This window comes from Apodemus sylvaticus, chromosome 3, assembly GCF_947179515.1.
Source record: "Apodemus sylvaticus chromosome 3, mApoSyl1.1, whole genome shotgun sequence".
Taxonomy (NCBI): Eukaryota; Metazoa; Chordata; class Mammalia; order Rodentia; family Muridae; genus Apodemus; species Apodemus sylvaticus.
Window position 1 is genome coordinate 133750333 of NC_067474.1, and position 17800 is coordinate 133768132.

The 17800-nt window shown below is 41.8% G+C and overlaps 1 protein-coding gene across 1 annotated transcript; it reads left to right on the plus strand.

Annotated features, from left to right (window-relative positions):
• Positions 1-936: 936 nt before the first annotated feature.
• Positions 937-1932, plus strand: LOC127680077 (olfactory receptor 2A12-like). The gene has a single exon (XM_052175656.1). The coding sequence runs from the start codon at positions 937-939 to the stop codon at positions 1930-1932; it is 996 nt and encodes a 331-aa protein (XP_052031616.1).
• Positions 1933-17800: the final 15868 nt, after the last annotated feature.

Sequence of the window (17800 nt, forward strand, 5' to 3'; positions counted from 1 at the left end):
CTGAGATTTTTTATCTTAGTCATTCTGATGGGTGTAAGGTGGAATCTCAGGGTCGTTTTGATTTGCATTACACTGATCACTAAGGACTTTGAACATTTCTTTAGCTGCTCTCAGCCATTCGAGGTTCCTCAATTGTGAAATTTCAATGTAGTTCTATACCCCACTTTTTGATTGGGTTGTTTGATTTATCTATTTGTTAACTAGTTAATTGCATGTCAGTGGTGCCCATGCCTCTGTCTGTCTGTCTGTCTGTCTGTCTGCCTTTCTCTTTGAGTGTGTGTGTGTGTGTGTGTGTGTGTGTGTGTGAGAGAGAGAGAGAGAGAGAGAGAGAGAGAGAGAGCAGAGACTGATATGCAAACCTTCCTCCGCTCAGTTGCTCTCCATCTTATTCACTGAGGCAGGATCTCTCAGTTGACTTTAGTGCTCTTCATTTGAGTGTAGCTCTTGTTGTAGGAATTTCCTCTCTATGCCTTCCCAGAAATTGATTGAGAGTTCATGATAGCCTATGACCTGTCCTGTGTTGTGTGGTATTTCCAGGAGTTATGTAAGATGTTTTATATATTCATCATAATCTTAAGACATGAGTGTCATCAGACTCATTTGATTGCTGAAGAGACTGAAGCTTTGGGAGTTTCATAACTTGAGAAGAGCACACAAGATCTGGCCACTGAGTTCAGAACCCAGCCATTCTTCCTTTAAATAAAAAACTAGTTGTTTTTATTTTATGTATATGGGTTTCTGACTATATGCATGCTTGTTTAACATGTGTGTGTGTGTGTGTGTGTGTGGCCTGTGGAGATGAAAGCAGAGAGTCAGATCCCCTGGAATTGGAGTTAGACAAACCTTTGACCTGTCTGGTTCCCTGGAACAGCATGATTGCTTCAGTTGTGAGCCTCTCCTCAGCCTCTATCTCCCCTTTCTGTCTCTATCGCTGCCATGTGTCAGGTGAAACATAGAATAATGGATTCTCTTACAGCCGCCACCATGTGGTTGATTCCAGTGCAGAACCAAAGTTGGGTGTCTGAGTTCATCCTGATCGGCTTCTCCAGTGACCCCATGACCAACAGCATCCTCTTCGTTGTCTTCCTTCTCATCTACCTGAGCTCAGTCCTGGGCAACGGGCTCATCATCATGCTGGTCTGCCTGGACACACAGCTGCACACTCCCATGTACTTCTTCCTCTGTATCCTCTCACTGTTGGATATGAGCTATGTCACCACCACCATGCCCCAGATGTTGGTGCATCTTCTTGCTCACTCTCAGGCCATATCCTTCGCTGGCTGCTGGCTGCAGATGTATGTGTTCGGTGCCCTGGGTATAACTGAGTGCACCTTCTTTGTTGTCATGGCTTATGACAGGTATGTGGCCATTTGCTATCCACTGCGTTACACTGTCATCCTCAACTGGGGCCTGTGCATACGGTTGGCATCAGGGACTTGGATCTGTGGTTTCTTTTCCTCTTTATTGCATACTTTCTTCACCATGAGTCTGCCATATTGTGGGCCCAACAGGGTCGACCACTACTTCTGTGAAGGTCCTTCAGTTCGTAGCCTGGCTTGCATGGATACTCACCTCATTGAGATGGTGGACTTGGTCTTGAGTGTTTTTGTGGTTATTATTCCAATCTCCCTCATTGTGGCCTCCTACATTCATATTGCCAAGGCGATTCTCAAGATCAAGTCCACCCAGGGCCGCTGCAAGGCTTTCTCTACCTGTGCCTCCCACCTGACTGTGGTCACATTCTTCTTTGCTCCAGCCACTTACATCTACATGAGGCCCAACTCCAGCTACTCCCCTGAGCGAGACAAGCAGATCTCACTCTTTTACAATGTCTTCACAGCCTTGCTCAACCCTGTGGTCTACAGTCTGAGAAACAAAGATATCAAGAGGGCATTTCTCAAGGTGATGGGACATGGTAGAGTGGATTGGTGAACCAGGATCCTGGGGAGCCAGAGTTAGAGTATTTACTATTTAAGAACAGTAAAATGTCTTTGTTTTGTGAAATTAATCTGTGCATTTGAGCCAATGAAGTACTTTGTAATTGGGACAAAACATCATGAAACCAATATTCACAATTTGATTGAAGGTAGCACTAAGGTATAATTCCAAACACCTCAGTAATGTACTGGATTGTAATGGCAATGGTTCACTTGTTGCTCATGTTTGTAGCTCTTGGGCGTGACCTTCTCTGCTCTCACATCCATATGATGCTCATATGGATATGAGCTATGTCACTACCACCATGCCCTAGATGTTGGTGCATCTTCTTGCTCACTCTCAGGCCATATCCTTCGCTGGCTGCTGGATGCAGATGTATGTGTTCGGTGCCCTGGGTGTAACTGAGTGCACCTTCTTTGTTGTCATAGCTTATGACAGGTATGTGGCCATTTGCTATCCACTGCGTTACACTGTCATCCTCAACTGGGGCCTGTGCATATGGTTGGCATCAGGGACTTGGATCTGTGGTTTCTTTTCCTCTTTATTGCATACTTATAGGAACCTTATATCCAACATGTTATCTGTCTTAGCATTTTACTACTGTTAAGAGACACCAGGATCAAAGCAAGTCTTATAAGAACAGCAATTAATTGGGGCTGATTCCCAATTAATTGGGAGGAACCTTATATCCAACATGTTATCTGTCTTAGCATTTTACTACTGTTAAGAGACACCAGGATCAAGGCAAGTCTTATAAGAACAGCAATTAATTGAGGCTGATTCTGAGGTTCAGAGGGTCAGTTTGTTATCATCAACAGGGGGTGAGCATGGCATTTTTCTGGCAAGCATGGGGCAGGAGGATCTGAGAATTCTACATCTTCATGTGAAGGCTACTAGGAGAACACTGGCTTTCAGGCAGTTAGCATGAGGGTCCTAAAGCCCACACCCTCAGTGATACATCTACTCCAACAAGGCCAAACCTCCAAATAGTGTCACTCCCTGGGCCAAGCATATTCAAACCACCACATCAACCTAGAATAGAAGATAAGAAATAGTGGAAATACTCATAATGGCCCAGATGTTCTACAGTGCTTCTATTTCCACATCATCTTTTGGTCAAAGCAAGTAGTATTGTCCAACCTGACAGCAGGGGGTGAGAAGTCCTTTGTCGGTTGAGAAGTAGTACATTTGGCCCTAGTTTGATACATTGGTTCCCCTACCTACAAGGCAGCAAGCAATATGCATTTTGTTACCTGGTGTTGTTCACAGGAAACAACAGCATATCTATAAACCAACACAAAACACAACAGCTGTGGAGAGTGTGATACTAGAGGCAGCAGAAGGCTGAGGCAGCATATACTTTACCACAGCTTGTGCTGTCATGACCAGATTAGGCTGAGAGTTTGTGGCACAAAATCAATGCAGCTCAGAGAGCAAATTTCACCTATAAGTTCAGTGTGGTCTATGGTAACCATGGTGATCTCTCCTGTGAAATGTGCACTTCTGAAAGAGAAGAAGCTAGGTTCTCATCAGATCCTCCCAACATCTGCTCTAAGTTGCATGCAGCATCCAAGGGAGCATCTCACCTTTGGCTGCCCACTGCTGATTCCCTCTCAACCGTATGATGGCTATGACCTGTCTATCATCTGCATAGTAGCTCTTGTCTCACCAGTCAGCAAAGTCCACTGTGGTTCAGTGCCTGAACCACTCTTTGCGGAATGTCACACCAACCCCTGATTTTATTCTGTGGCCACATACTTTGGAATCTGGGTACCCTTCATTCATAGTTAATGCTCAGTACTATTGTGTACTTATATATTTATGTTTTGAGAAGTCTCATATATCCTATGCTCTCCTGGAACTGCCCACATTCCTACAGATACCCTTAAATTTTTAATCTTTCTTCCTCCACCTCTCCAGTGCTGGGATTAGAGCATGTGGCACCAAACCTGAGAGAATTTTTGATTCTTTGCTGATGTCATTTGAATATAAAAATTTTCAAATTAGTAAAATCCAATTCATGCACTATTTTTATTCCTTTTAAGTCAGATTCACTCTACGTAACCCTGTCTTGCCTAGAACCCTGCTAGCCTGACACTCCGAGAGATCCTTCAGCCTCCAACCTACATAAAGACATTAAAGTCATCCTCCACCACTCCTGGCCAAGCACTTGAATATCTTGTTACTTTTTAGTAGGTCTAAGAAGTTGGGCTTTTGATCCCATATTATGGAATTTTTCCTGTGTTTTGTTTTTAAAGTTTCTTTTAGATTTTATTTTAATTTTTCCTACTTACTATTTTTATTGATTACTTATTTGAAATTTTTACACAGTGTTCCCCAGTTACACTCTCTTCCCAATCTTCCAAGTGTACTCCCTGACCCATGTGCCTTCCCCCACCAAGAAAAAGAAAATGGAAAGAAGGGAAAACATACCAATCTACTAGAGCACTGTTAAACTCTCAGTGTCCAGTCCTTAAAAAACCAGAGTCCTTCTTTAGCCCCAACCCATGCCAGAAGCCATCCACTGTGTAGACCTACCTGGTCAGTCCCCCACCACTCTTTTTGTGAGCTCTCTTCAATGGATTTCTGTCTCCATTATTTCTTTTTCCTGGTGTGCAAGGGGTAAGAGGTGTGGGGAAATTGTCAGAGAAGCCTTCAGTGTCTCTCATACTCAACTGTGAGTCTGCAGTTATCACTGACACCACTGCAAAGGAAGTTCCTTACCCATTACAACCAACAGCAGCATGGATCATTGACTTCCTCATGGTTCTGGTAACAGCATGGACACCAACATGGCACTCAGCTGCAGCACAGGCCACTGGCATCTACATGGGCCACAGACATCAACAGGGAATGGGGCAGCAACTTGAACTACTGACATTAGCATGTCCCCTGGCTGTAGCACAAACCATGGACACCAACATGGCTTCTGTGGCAGTACAGACTGTGGAGGTTTTTCGGGGCTACACAACTCAGACCATAAACTATTCTCTATTATGCCCAACACTGTCCTTCTCCCAGCAGGACAAGCAATATGAGCTGCAGTGTAGAGGCTCCATGCTACAGGCTGTCCAGCTGGCCCTGGCCCATGCTAGGCCAAGAGCCAGCCTTATTCAGCAACGATATGTTCTCTGTTTTCTGTGGCCACACTCACAAGTCACTCCTATAGACTTTGCCATCTCATTCCTAGTTTCACCATTCTCCTTCCAATTTCATGAGACTTCTTGTCTAAAAGCATCTTCCCGTTAGATCTGCCTTTTAAAAGAGTTGCTCTAAAGATACTGCAGTCTCTACAAACTCCTCCACCACCATTATGTCCCTACTTGGAGCCTCTGGGTGATCTCAGGTTCATCAGAGCTGCTGTGTGGTCCTGTAGGTTCCAGCATCTACTGCCATCCTGAATCCGATCTCTCCTTTAGGTTTTGATCCATTCTGAATTATTTTTGTGGACAGTATATGGTAAGGGCTGGATTCTGTTTTTTCATGTAGATTTCCATGCTACTAATCCACATTTTTGGAAAATATTATGCTTTCCACATTGAAAGATTTTTATGTCCTTTACAAGAATGTCAGTCAGTAAGTTTTAGTGCTGGTGTCTAAAGTGACAATCCTCGTCTACTAGATTCTATGATCCTTCTCATTTGCTATGGCTTTGTGGATGGGTTCAAAAGTATTAAACATGAGTGAGTTCTTGCCCTTTGTTCTTCTTTGTACAGATTGTTTGGCCTTGTTTTAGTTCCTTGTTTATTGCTATGAAGACATTGCTGCCATGGCAACTCTTGGAAAGAATGCAATTGTGGCCTTGCTTACAGTCTTACAGGTTTAGTCCATTATTTATCATCATGACAAGGGTGTGGAGGCTCTATGGCTCTGGAGCAGTAGCTTCGAGCTACATCCTGATCCATAGGCAGAGAGATACTAGACTTGGCATGGCCTTTTGACGCTTCAATGTCCACTTCCAGTGACATACTTCTTCCAACTAGGCCATACCCTCTAATTCTTCTAATTCTTCCAAAGTGTTCCACTCATTGGTGACGAGGCATTCAAAGATGTGAGCCTGTGGGCCATTCTTTTTTTTTGTTGTTTGTTTGTTTGTTTGTTTTTTATTTTTTATTCGATATATTTTTTATTTACATTTCAAATGATTTCCCCTTTTCTGAACCCCCACTCCCCGAAAGTCCCATCAGTCCCTTTCCCTTCCCCTGTTTTCCCACCCAACTCTTCCCACTTCCCTGTTCTGATTTTGCCCTATACTGCTTCACTGAGTCTTTCCAGAACAAGGGGCCACTCCTCCATTCTTCTTGTACCTCATTTGATGTGTGGATTATGTTTTGGGTATTCCAGTTTTCTAGGTTAACACCCACTTATTAGTGAGTGCATACCATGATTCATCTTTGGAGTCTGGGTTACCTCACTTAGTATGATGTTCTCCAGCTCCATGCATTTGCCTAAGAATTTCATGAATTCATTGTTTCTAATGTCTGAATAGTACTCCATTGTGTAGATATACCACATTTTTTTGCATCCACTCTTCTGTTGAGGGATATCTGGGTTCTTTCCAGATTCTGGCAATTATAAATAGGGCTGCTATGAACATAGTGGAACATGTATCCTTATTACATGCTGGGGAATCTTCTGGGTATATGCCCAGGAGTGGTATAGCAGGATCTTCTGGAAGTGAGGTGCCCAGTTTTCGGAGGAACCGCCAGACTGATTTCCAGGTGGGGTTGCAAACTGTGGGCCATTATTATTCCAACTCACACAGGCCTCTTCTGAGACCCTTGGACTTCACATTGAACTTTAAGATCCCTTTGGCAGCCAGGCAGTGGTGGCGCACGCCTGTAATCCCAGCACTCTGGGAGGCAGAGGCAGGCAGATTTCTGAGTTTAAGGCCAGCCTGGTCTACAGAGTGAGTTCCAGGACAGCAAGGGCTGTACAGAGAAACCCTGTCTAGAAAATACCAAATCCAAAAAAAAAAACAAAAAAAACAAAAAAAACAAAAAAAACCAAAAAACCAAAAAACAAAAAACAAAAACAAAAGATCCCTTTGGCAAATTCAAGAGTGACTGCTAGGATTATGACAGAGGCACATTGAATCTGTGTGTCTGTTTAGGATATTGATATCTTGTCAATGTAGTCTTTAGATATGTGAGCCACAAGTCTTCAAATGACAAAGTGAACTCACTGTGGTGGTTTGAATAGGTACGGCCCCCATAGATTCATGGGTTTGAACACTTGCCTGTAGGATTTTATCTTTTCAACCTATTATTTAGTAAGGTCTTTTTTTTAACTTAATATATTCTCATTTTATTTGATTTGTAAATAAATGTTTTGATTAAAATATATTTGCAACACTCAAAAATATAATGCTGTAATGAGACAGCATGCAGAGTCTGTCATCTGACACTTGATTTAAATCATGTAAAATGATTTTATTCTGTGAAAAGTGATATATTTAAAGAAAAGGAGTACAATGATTCATTCCCAATAATCAACCTAAAAAATTAAATACAAAGGGTCATTAACATACCTTGAGTGTTTATGTGCATGTGTGTGCACATGTCTCTGACTGACATGTAGGCCAGAGGTGACTCTTGGGTGTCATCCTCAGGAACATCATTCACCTTGTTTTGAGACAGGGTCTCTCACTTGCCCATAACTTGCCAGTTTGGCCAGGTTGGCTGAACAGTGAGCCCCAGGGATTGGCCTGTCTCTGCCCTGCCCCCTCATGAAACTGCCTGTCTCTGCCTAGTGCTGGAGTTACAAGTAAATGTCACCAAATCCACCTTTTCCACATGAGTTCTGGGGATTGATCTCAGGTCTCATGTGGGTGCCACAGCACTTTAGTGAGATATCTTAGCCTATATACTTTTTTATTATTTTTATTAGATATTTTCTTTATTTACATTTCAAATGATATCCCCTTTCCTGGTATCCCCTCCCAAAAAACCCTATCCCATCCCCCCTCCACCTGTTCACCCACCCAGCCACCCACTTCCTCTTCAGTAAGGACTCTTAAATGTTTAAATTTCCTTTTAGCCCACCATCCATTAGAGGCAATGAGGAAGAAAAATTAGTATTCAAGGGAAGTGGGCATGTTTAGAAATAGTTCTTTGGAGCAAATCTAATTTGTGTTGTCAGGATATATACCAGTAGTCTAGTTTAGTAATGTCAGGATAATAAACAGAATTAGCAGCAGTGGCACAACCTTGTAGAAACAACCAGGCCTCAGACGAATCTGCACAAGTCAGCAGGAGGAACCAGGATCACCAGGAACTCTAGGACAAGTTCTTGGCTGTGCCTCTCTCAATGAAGTAAAGATCCATGAAGATGCAGGACCAAAGAAGGGTTGTAGAGCTAGTTATGTAGGCCTCCCAGCGCTATCTGTTGAGTCCTGTTTTTATTCCTTCAAACATCATGTATCCTTTCATGAGTCTTGCCTCACTACACATGAGTGATCGTCACCCTGTTCATAGGCCCAAGTCGGAGGAAGTGGCATGAAGCCTTCAGAACACCACCAGAATTTTTTTGGTGAGTTTCTTTTTATAAAGTCATGGCAAACATCGACCAATAAACAGTGCTGAGATGTACCAATGCCATCTAGCACCATCTACTGTCTTTTGGTAATATTCATATTTATTTTATACACCATGTGTCCTTTCACATGTCTGCTTCAGCAAAACATCTTTTCACATCTGTCTGCTTCAACGAAACATTCTTTGACGTAACTAACTTTCTAAAGAAACCAGACATTTCCACTTCACTTGGCCATAGGTCATGGCACTATTACGAGATGTGGCCTTACAGGAGAAGGTGTGGCCTTGTCAGAGGAAGCATGTCACTGTGAAGATGAGTCTTAACTTCATATATGCTCACGGTACACCAGTATGATACACAGTCTCCAGCTAACTACAGATGAAAATGTAGAACTTTTGGCCCCTCCAGCACCATGCCTGACTGCATGTTCCATGCCTCTGCCCCAGACGATAGGGGAATAAGCTTCTGAAACTGTAAGCTAGTCCCAATTAAATGTTTGATTTGAGGTGATAAAAAGATGACTGAGAGGCTGGAAGCACTTGTAGTTCTTGCAGAGGACTTAGGTTCAGTTCCTGCAGCCCATAGGATAGCTAATAACCAGAGAAATGCATCTAACACCTTCTTCATATCTCCAAAGGCAGTAGACATACAGGGGGTACACATATATACATACAGGCAAGACACTCATACACATAAACGAACAAGCAAACAAATAAACACAATCTCAAAAATGTTTTATTTTTATAAGAGTTGCTAAGTAACGTTATGTTGTCTCTTCACAGAAATAAAACCCTAACTAGGCAGAAGTTGGTACTAGGGACTGGTGTATTACTCTGATAATCCTGACCTTGCTTTCATTTGGAGGAATGTGGATTTTGGAACTTTGGATTAGGAAAGCAGTGGAATGCTTTAAGTGGTGTTAAACGTTCCATAGTAATAGGAATATGGAAAACAGTGGTGCTGAGGGTGATTTGAACTATGGGAGCCTGGCTCAAGAGGTTTCATAAAAGAACAATGTTAGTATGTTGCCTAGAGATCATTCTTGTGATATATTGGTAAAGAACGTGGCTGCTATTTTGTCCTTGTCTGAAGAGTGTGCCTGGGCCTACAATAAAGATATTTAGATTAATTGTATTATCAAAGGAAATTACAAAACAGTCTAGAACACATGCTATTTTGTGACTCACGCTTATGAAGAGAGTTTTAATCAAACAGAGCAAGCTTGGCAAGGAAAAACACACAACCTATGGTTCAAGGGTTAAAGGGGCGCCAGGAAGTGGAGTGGAGTTACCTCCTGTGCTCAAGGAGACAAACATTAAACATATAGAATGCAATCAAGGGCCTGCTGGCCTCAGTGGTAGCAAGGTCCTACCTAGCTTAGCTTCCACCTTGTGAAAATGAATTGAAGAAAGGTTTAGGTCTGGGCTTGGTGGCATATGGATTTGATCTGAGCACTCAGGAGACTGACACATGCAGATTTCTGAGGTCAAGGTCAGTCTACAGAGCAAAGTCCAGGACTGCCAAGCATAGTCAGTGAAGGAACTCATCAAATACAGAGAGCTGGTGATGGTATACTAGAATAGGGGAGCCACAGAACTTCACAGCAAGCAGCAGAACTTCTTAGCTTAAGCAATGTGTTTCAGGCTTTAGAGTCAAGAAAATATGAAAGGGGCTATGGAATCTCCCTCCATGACTAAGGAAAGTCACTAAGGCCAGACATGTAGCAAAGGTGCCCCTGCATGGAGGCCCAGAGAAGCCATTGTGTGAAGCTGTGAAAGACTATCGTGTGAATCTGTGAACTTGACACCTGGATTACCTTGGAGACCCCAAGATGTTGGAGATGCCAGCATTGTATGATACCTGTCAAGAAAAGCTTCTAACTGGGCTTGAAACCAGATTGAGAGAAAGAGATGTGTTGTCGTCAACTAAGCTGAAAGGAGATGGAAATCTGAAGAACATTTCTACATCAGGCATGGAGATGCAGAGTTTAGAGTTTGCCTGGCTGGTTTTGTGGTGTTCCTTTGGTCCAGTATTTCCCTCACTATCTTGCTTTTCCTCCATTTTGGAACAGTAATGTATATCCTGTGCCATTGTATTCTGGGAGGATGAGGTCTGTTTTGTTTATTTTTATTTTCTAGGGAATTAAAGTTAAGAGTGCATGAATCTCAGAAGAGACTTTGAACTTTGGACTTTGAAACAAATTTGAGACTGATATAGACTCTGAGGACTTTTGAAGTTGGACTGAAAGCCTTTCTGGATTATGATTTGGCTACAGTCCTATGAGAGCTGGGGAGTGGAATATGGTGATGTGCATAAATATCACTGTAATATATTCATGTGTTTGAATGATTGGGTACAGGGAAGTAACGCTATTAAGAAGCATGGCCTTGTTAGAGGAAGTATGTCACTGTGGAGACATGGCTGGGAGGTCATGTATGCTCACAGTCCTCCAGTGTAGTATATCGTCTCTTTCTGCTGCCTGTTCATCAAGAGGCAGGACTCTTCTCCTTCAGCACCTTGTCTGCCTACATGCTGCCATACCACCTTCCATGATGATAATAGACTAAAACTCTGAAACTCTAAGCTACCCCATTAATGTTTTCCCTTATAAGAGTTGCCATGGTCATATTATCTCTTCACAGCAATAAAATGCTGAGACAGTACCATATATGTATATATGTACACATAAATGTACATGTACATGCAAACACACGCATATTCATATGTATTTATATGGTTTTTCCTTTTATTATTTTTTCATTGGTACCAATATTTAATTGGGCACCCATGTGCTGAGTCACAAAACTGGCATTGTCAAATGTCAGTGTGCACCCACAGATTCCCTAACAGACCATGAAGGCATAAGTAAGTGACCCAAGCAATTTACTCCTGCTGCATCCTCAACACAGCCTGAGCCTGTGGTCCCTAAGTGCAGTTCTCTATGGTGTAATGAGGAGGAGGACCAAAATCATGCTGATTACACAGTTGTGTGTGACATGCCTGACCCAACTCAAAATGGACAGAGGAGCACTGTGTCCTGTTTCTGGGATGTGTCTTAAGACAGTGGTAAGGAGAAACCCTTGTAAGAGACAGAACATTGTGTAGGACATTGGTTGTTTCTTTGGTTTAGAAGAAATGTCTTCCAAGTAAGAGTCTATATTGATGAGGTCATTGTGACTCATGTGTTAGTTACATGGTCATGAATGTCATGGATACTTGTAATATGAAGAGAGTGTGGAGAGATGTGTGTGTATCCTTCTTAGAAATGGGAATGCATGTGAAGATGTCTCTGTCTCACGTGTATCCACATCAAAGGCGTCCTCAACAGGAAAGGATATGAAGAACTAAGGAGATGGGATGGCATTGTCTGCAGACACCTGTCAGCCTTTCACTGCTTGTCATGGCTGTTGTCACTTCCTTCTCCAGACTCTGTAAATTATATTATTTTCATATAAGCATAAACAATAGAATTAATTCTTTGTTTTTGCTAATTGCCCATAACACACAGAGAACACAAGATTATTTTCAAGCCGTGCCTTAATAGCTGAAAAGTTAAAAGATCTACCTTAACCTCTCAGCCTCCTGTTTCATGATACCTGCATATTATTATTGATTTGGCTCTTTGGGTTTAGCTGTTTATTTTCATGATGTCTTCCCAGACGCTTACTTCCTCCTCTTGACCTGAAATCCTTTTCTATCTCTCTCCTCCTCAGGATGACATAACCTTCCTCCCTTTTCTGTCTTCTGATCAGCTACTGTGTAATCAGTATTCATTGACAAGGCAGAGAATAAGTGGTAAGAATTGTTTACACATGAGACAGGAGATTCTCTGGATTTAAACAAGATAGGAGAGCAGAAAAAGCAGCATTTGAATACTGTTACTTTCACAGTAAACTTTCACAGTATACAAAAACATTATGCATACAAGACCCAAATTGAGAAAACCTTTTGAAGTACTCATAATCTGAAATGAGCAAATTCTCACAAGGTCCATTAATGAGGCATTGACATCTGGGGGCTATTAAGGAGTCCCTGCTTGTAAGAGTGTCTGGCTTCACCTTTCTCAAAGCTCACCATTTTTCTCCTTCAAGCCTGTGGGTTCCCCTGATGTAGAACGAAACCTCTCAAGTTTGACTTTTCCTTCATGTTTACCTCAGGATAATCTCATGACTCCTATGAGTAGAGCTCAGCTATGAGCTGCAAGAGAGATTTTTGGTTAGAGCCCAGGTCCAGCCAGTAGTTTGAACTCACACAATTTAGCATGTGGTAGGCATGGCAGAGTTCATCTCACCCAAGATGCAAGTGACCAGTCCCTGGAGTTGGTTCTACCACTCACTAGCTGGGTGACCGTTGCCAAATTGCTCATGTCTTCTGGGCCACTGTTGATTATCTTGGCATGGGCAGGGAAGGCCATGCTTGGCACTCTTGTTGGTGCTCTCATTAAAAACAAAACGAAACAGGATGTGTAGTTTTTGAAAGCAGCTATAAGGCTGAGTCATCTCTGCCTACCTTTCTGAGTCCCCATTCTGTAGAGGAATTTTAATTTTAACATCCAAAGATATCAAGGACTATGTGATCCAACTGGAATTATACATGTTTAATCCCTCTGTCTGGAATACTTACAAGCCCTTAGTGCACATCTTCAATCCCTAACACTGAAGGTAAAGTTAATTTATAGAAGGATGCAACTATGTTCAAAAGTGATGTCTAATTGAATGGTGGACAAATTATGAATCAGAGAAATATTTTACAAAATGAGTCAGGGATAGTATATGCCCAACTCACAGCACAGGAAAGAGAGGTAAATCAACCATTGTAGAGAGAGAGAGAGAAAGAGATAGAGATATATAGGTAGATAGGGGGAGACAGAGAGAGAGAGAGAGAGAGAGAGAGAGAGAGAGAGAGAGAGAGAGAGAGAGAGAGAGAGAGAGAGGCAATTTTCCTGGGACTATTTTACAGAGACAGGTTGCAGGTGAAGACAGAAGGAGCCAGAGAATGAGAAGGAGCCAGCCGATTAGAACAGATTGCCAGACTCAGTTTGAGACCAAGCAGAGCAATTCAGCATGAAGCTGAGATAATCAAGTTTGAATCAGTCACTTTGGAGAGGCATTTGGGCCAGAACATCTGAGCAGACTTAGTCAGCCAGAGTTCAGAAAGTGCTAGAAATGTGACTGTATTTAGCAGCAAGCCCCTGATATGACAATTTCATCCGAGGAAATAAAAATGATGTACAGTTTTACCACTCAGATAGGTGTGATCTCCCTTCCCATTTTTTTCTCATTTGTCTCTTTCTTTTTCAGGATCTCAGGTACACTTTCTGTGAGAGTTGGGCCCTTTTCACTTTATCAAGTACTATTCCTATCATGTGATTGCCTTTCTGCCATGTTGTAGACATCCATGTCTAAATGTTCTATCTATCTATCTATCTATCTATCTATCTATCTATCTATCTATCTATCTATCTGCCTCTGTGTGTGTGTGTGTGTCTGTCTGTCTGTCTGTCTCTGTCTCTGTCTCTGTCTCCTCTCCTCATGAATGTATAATAAAATCTTCATGAATAAAACCAACAGAGCCAGGGTCCTGTATCATCCTACCTATGACACTCAATCAGTTCTGTCTGCTTCTCTCTGAACCTCTGTCTCCTTATTGATCCTGTGTGAGAAGAGTCTGCCTGGACCCCACTGCCTGTGCAGAGCTCATGGGGGTCATCAACACCAGTGAGAAGAGTTGGGGTCAGAGCTGTGGGACAATGCTTAGCAACAGCCCTGTGGGGGCAGGGCTGAGGCCAAGACAACTCCCCTTAAAGCTGACTGTCAATTAGTGAGATGTAAATTCGCCCATCATGGTCAATCTCATGGATGCCAACATGCCACTGAACAGCAGCTGAGAACACATATCATTACACAGCATTTCAACCAGCAAATGTACCACACTAAGCAACTGCTAGAACACAGACCACAGGAAAATGCAGTCAATCATCAGGTTGTGAAGAGTTTTGGAGCTTTTGTTACCATTTTTTAATGCTATAAATCAAACCGTAACCTCAAGCATTCTATTACAGCTCTTTTTCCTCAGTCTTATTGCTTAAAGGTTAGTTGAGAGTGTGTAGAGAATGTAGTCTTTATTCGGACTAGTAATGTGCCTAGGTGAAAGCATGCACTCTGTTAGTAAGTAGGGGAGGGAGAATGGACGCTGGGCATCTTGCTGTCTTTACTTCATAGGTACATCATGCAGACCTTCATCCTGTTATAACTTCAAGCACACCTCCACATGTGCTCTTCTCTTGTCCACATGCAGCACCTTAAAAGAAGGGTTTTTATTTTTGTTTTTTCTTGCCTATAGGGCTGACTTTTGACCAGCCCTCCATAGTTAATGTGCAAAGCTAATCATAGGTAAGCACTGAGTTGTAGGAAGAAAAATGAGAAAATGCCTGAAATCATGGGCACAGTGTTTTCATCCTGTGCTTTTCCTGTTTCTGGGGAATGCATTCTCTAACACACTTCCTCATTGAGCCAATGGGGCATGTAAAGGCTGCTTTTCAGCCTGTCTGTGTGGAAGATTGTCTGCAAAAGTCAACATCTCTGCAGAACACCAAAAATTAAACTGAAGCTGCAAAGATGCAGTTTATAAAGAAAACTCTCAAATTCTAACAGCTTTAGTCTCTGATAAATATCGGGTGTTTTCTTCAAGAAAATTTCCACTAACAACAAAATTGTATAGCAAAACATATCTCTGGGTTGGTTTTTCAAAAGCACATTAAATGTAACTCTAATTGATTTGTGCTGTGTCTTTAAGGTTACATATCAGAGTGCCCCCAATTGTTCTGATCTTTATGCTCTTGAATTCATGGCCTTAATAAAGTTGCTCTGTTTCTTATTAAAAAAAATCCCTGGGATGAAGTCTACTTGATTGTGGTGAATGATGGTTTTGATGTGTTCTTGGATTCAGTTTGCAAGAATTTTATTGAGTATTTTTGCATCAATATTCATAAGCAAGGTTGGTCTAAAGTTCTCTTTTTTCTTTGAGTCCTTGTGTGGTTTGGGTATCAGAGTAATTGTGGCTTCGTAGAATGAGTTAGGTAGCGTTCCTTTTCTTTCTATTTTATGTGATAGTTTGAGGAAAATTGGTATCAGGTCTTCTTTGAAGGTCTGGTAGAATTCTGTACTAAATCCTTCTGGCTCTGGGCTTCTTTTGGTTGGGAGGTTTTTAATGACTTCTATTTCCTTGTGTGATATGGGCCTGTTTAAATAGTTTACTTGCTCTTGGTTTAACTTTGGTATATGGTATCTGTCTAGAAACCATCCATTTAATCTAGATTTTCCAATATAGGAAAATCTAATAACGCAATCCACTATATAAACAAATTCAAAGAAAAAAGTCACATGATCATCTCCTTAGATGCAGAAAAAGCATTTCACAAAATACAACACCCCTTCATGTTAAAAGTAATGGAGAGATCAGGAATTCAAGGCACATACCTAAACAATAAAAGCAATTTACTGCAAACCAACAGCCAATATCAAATTAAATGGAGACATACTTGAGGCAATCCCACTGAAATCAGGGACAAGACAAGGATGCCCACTCTCCCCATATCTATTCAGTATAATACTCAAAGTGCTAGCTAGAACAATAAGACAACAAAAAGAAATCAAGGGAATACAAAATGGCAAAGAAGAAATAAAGGAATCACTATTTGCAGATGGATAGTATACATAAGCAACTCCAAAAATTCTACCAGAGAACTTCTCCAGCTGATAAACAACTTCAGCAAAGTAGCTGGATATAAAATTAACTCAAATAAATCAGTAGCCTTTCTTTATACAAATGATAAACAGACTGAGAAGGAAATTAGGGAAACATCTCCCTTCACAATAGTCACAAATAATATAAAATATCTCCTGTATTTCTTTAAGGGAGTTATTTATGTCCTTCTTAAAGTCCTCTATCATCATCATGAGAAGTGATTTTAGATCCAAATCTTGCTTTTCTGGTGTGATGGTGTATCTAGGACTTGCTATGGTGGAAGAATTGGGTTCTGATGATGCCAAGTAACCTTGGTTTCTGTTATTTATGTTCTTATGCTTGTTCCCTGCCATCTGGTTATCTCTAGTGCCATCTGCCCTCGCTATATCTGACTGGAGCCTGTCTTTCCTGTGATACTGGTTGTGTCAGAACTCCTCAGAGTATAGCTGTCTCTGTGATCCTGTGATTCTGGGATCCTGGGATCCTGAGACCTTGGGTGTGTCTGAGCTCTTGGGAGTTAAACTGCCTCTTCACCCTGAGATCCTGGTGTGACCAAGCTGCTGGGATCCTGGGATTCTGGGATCCTGGGATCCTGGGTGTGTTAGGGTGCCTGGGAGTGGAGCTTCCTCTGAGTGTTGTGGGACTGACTGCAGAGTTTGTGCTCAAGTTCTGCTCAGGGCACCACCCCTGACAGACCAGTCTCAATGTTTTCTATGGTATCTTCTGCACCTGATATTCTCTCTTCTATCTATTGCATTCTGTTGGTGAATCTTGTATTTATGACTCCCGAATTCTTTCCAAGATTTTCTATCTCCAGAGATGTCTCACTTTGTGATTTCTTTATTGTTTCTACTTCCACTTTTAGATCCTAGATGGTTTTGTTCAATTCCTTCACTGATTGTTTGTGTTTTCCTATAATTCTTTAAGAGATTTTTTTGTGTGTGTGTTTCTTCTTTAAGGGCTTCTGCCTATTGACCCATGGTCTCCTGTATTTCTTTAAGGGATTTTTGTGTTTCCTCTTTAAGGGCTTTTACCTGTTGACTGATGTTCTCCTGTATTTCTTACGAGAGTTATTTAAGTCTTTCTTGAAGCCCTCTATCAACATCATGAGATACGATTTTAAATCCAACTCTTGCTTTTCCGGTATGTTGGAGTATCCAGGACTTGCTGTAGTGGGAGAACTGGGCTCCGACACTGCCATGTGGCCTAGGTTTCTGTTGGTAGGGTTCTTGTGCTTGCCTTTTGACATCTGGTTATCTCTGGTGCTACTTGGTATTGTTGTCTCTGGTTGGAGTTTGTTCCTCCTGTGGGCCTGTAAGTTTGTGTCCTTACTCTTCTGAGCTCAGAAATGAAAGCGCTGCTGGGGGATCACTCTCTCCTGGCGGGCTATGCACAGAAGGCTGTGGTGTTTCCCAGCTCCCTGGTGCTTTTCTTGCTTTTTCTAGGGTGGAGTTTTCCTCCTTGTGTTGGAGTTTTTCATTCATTACCCTTTGAAGGGCTGGATTTGTGGAAAGATATTGTATAAATTTGTTTTCATCATGGGATATCTTGGTTTCTCCATCTATGGTAATTGAGAGTT

Coding starts and splice junctions, on each gene's coding strand:
- LOC127680077 (XM_052175656.1), top strand. CDS start 937: ATGTGTCAGGTGAAACATAGAATAATGGATTCTCTTACAGCCGCCACC.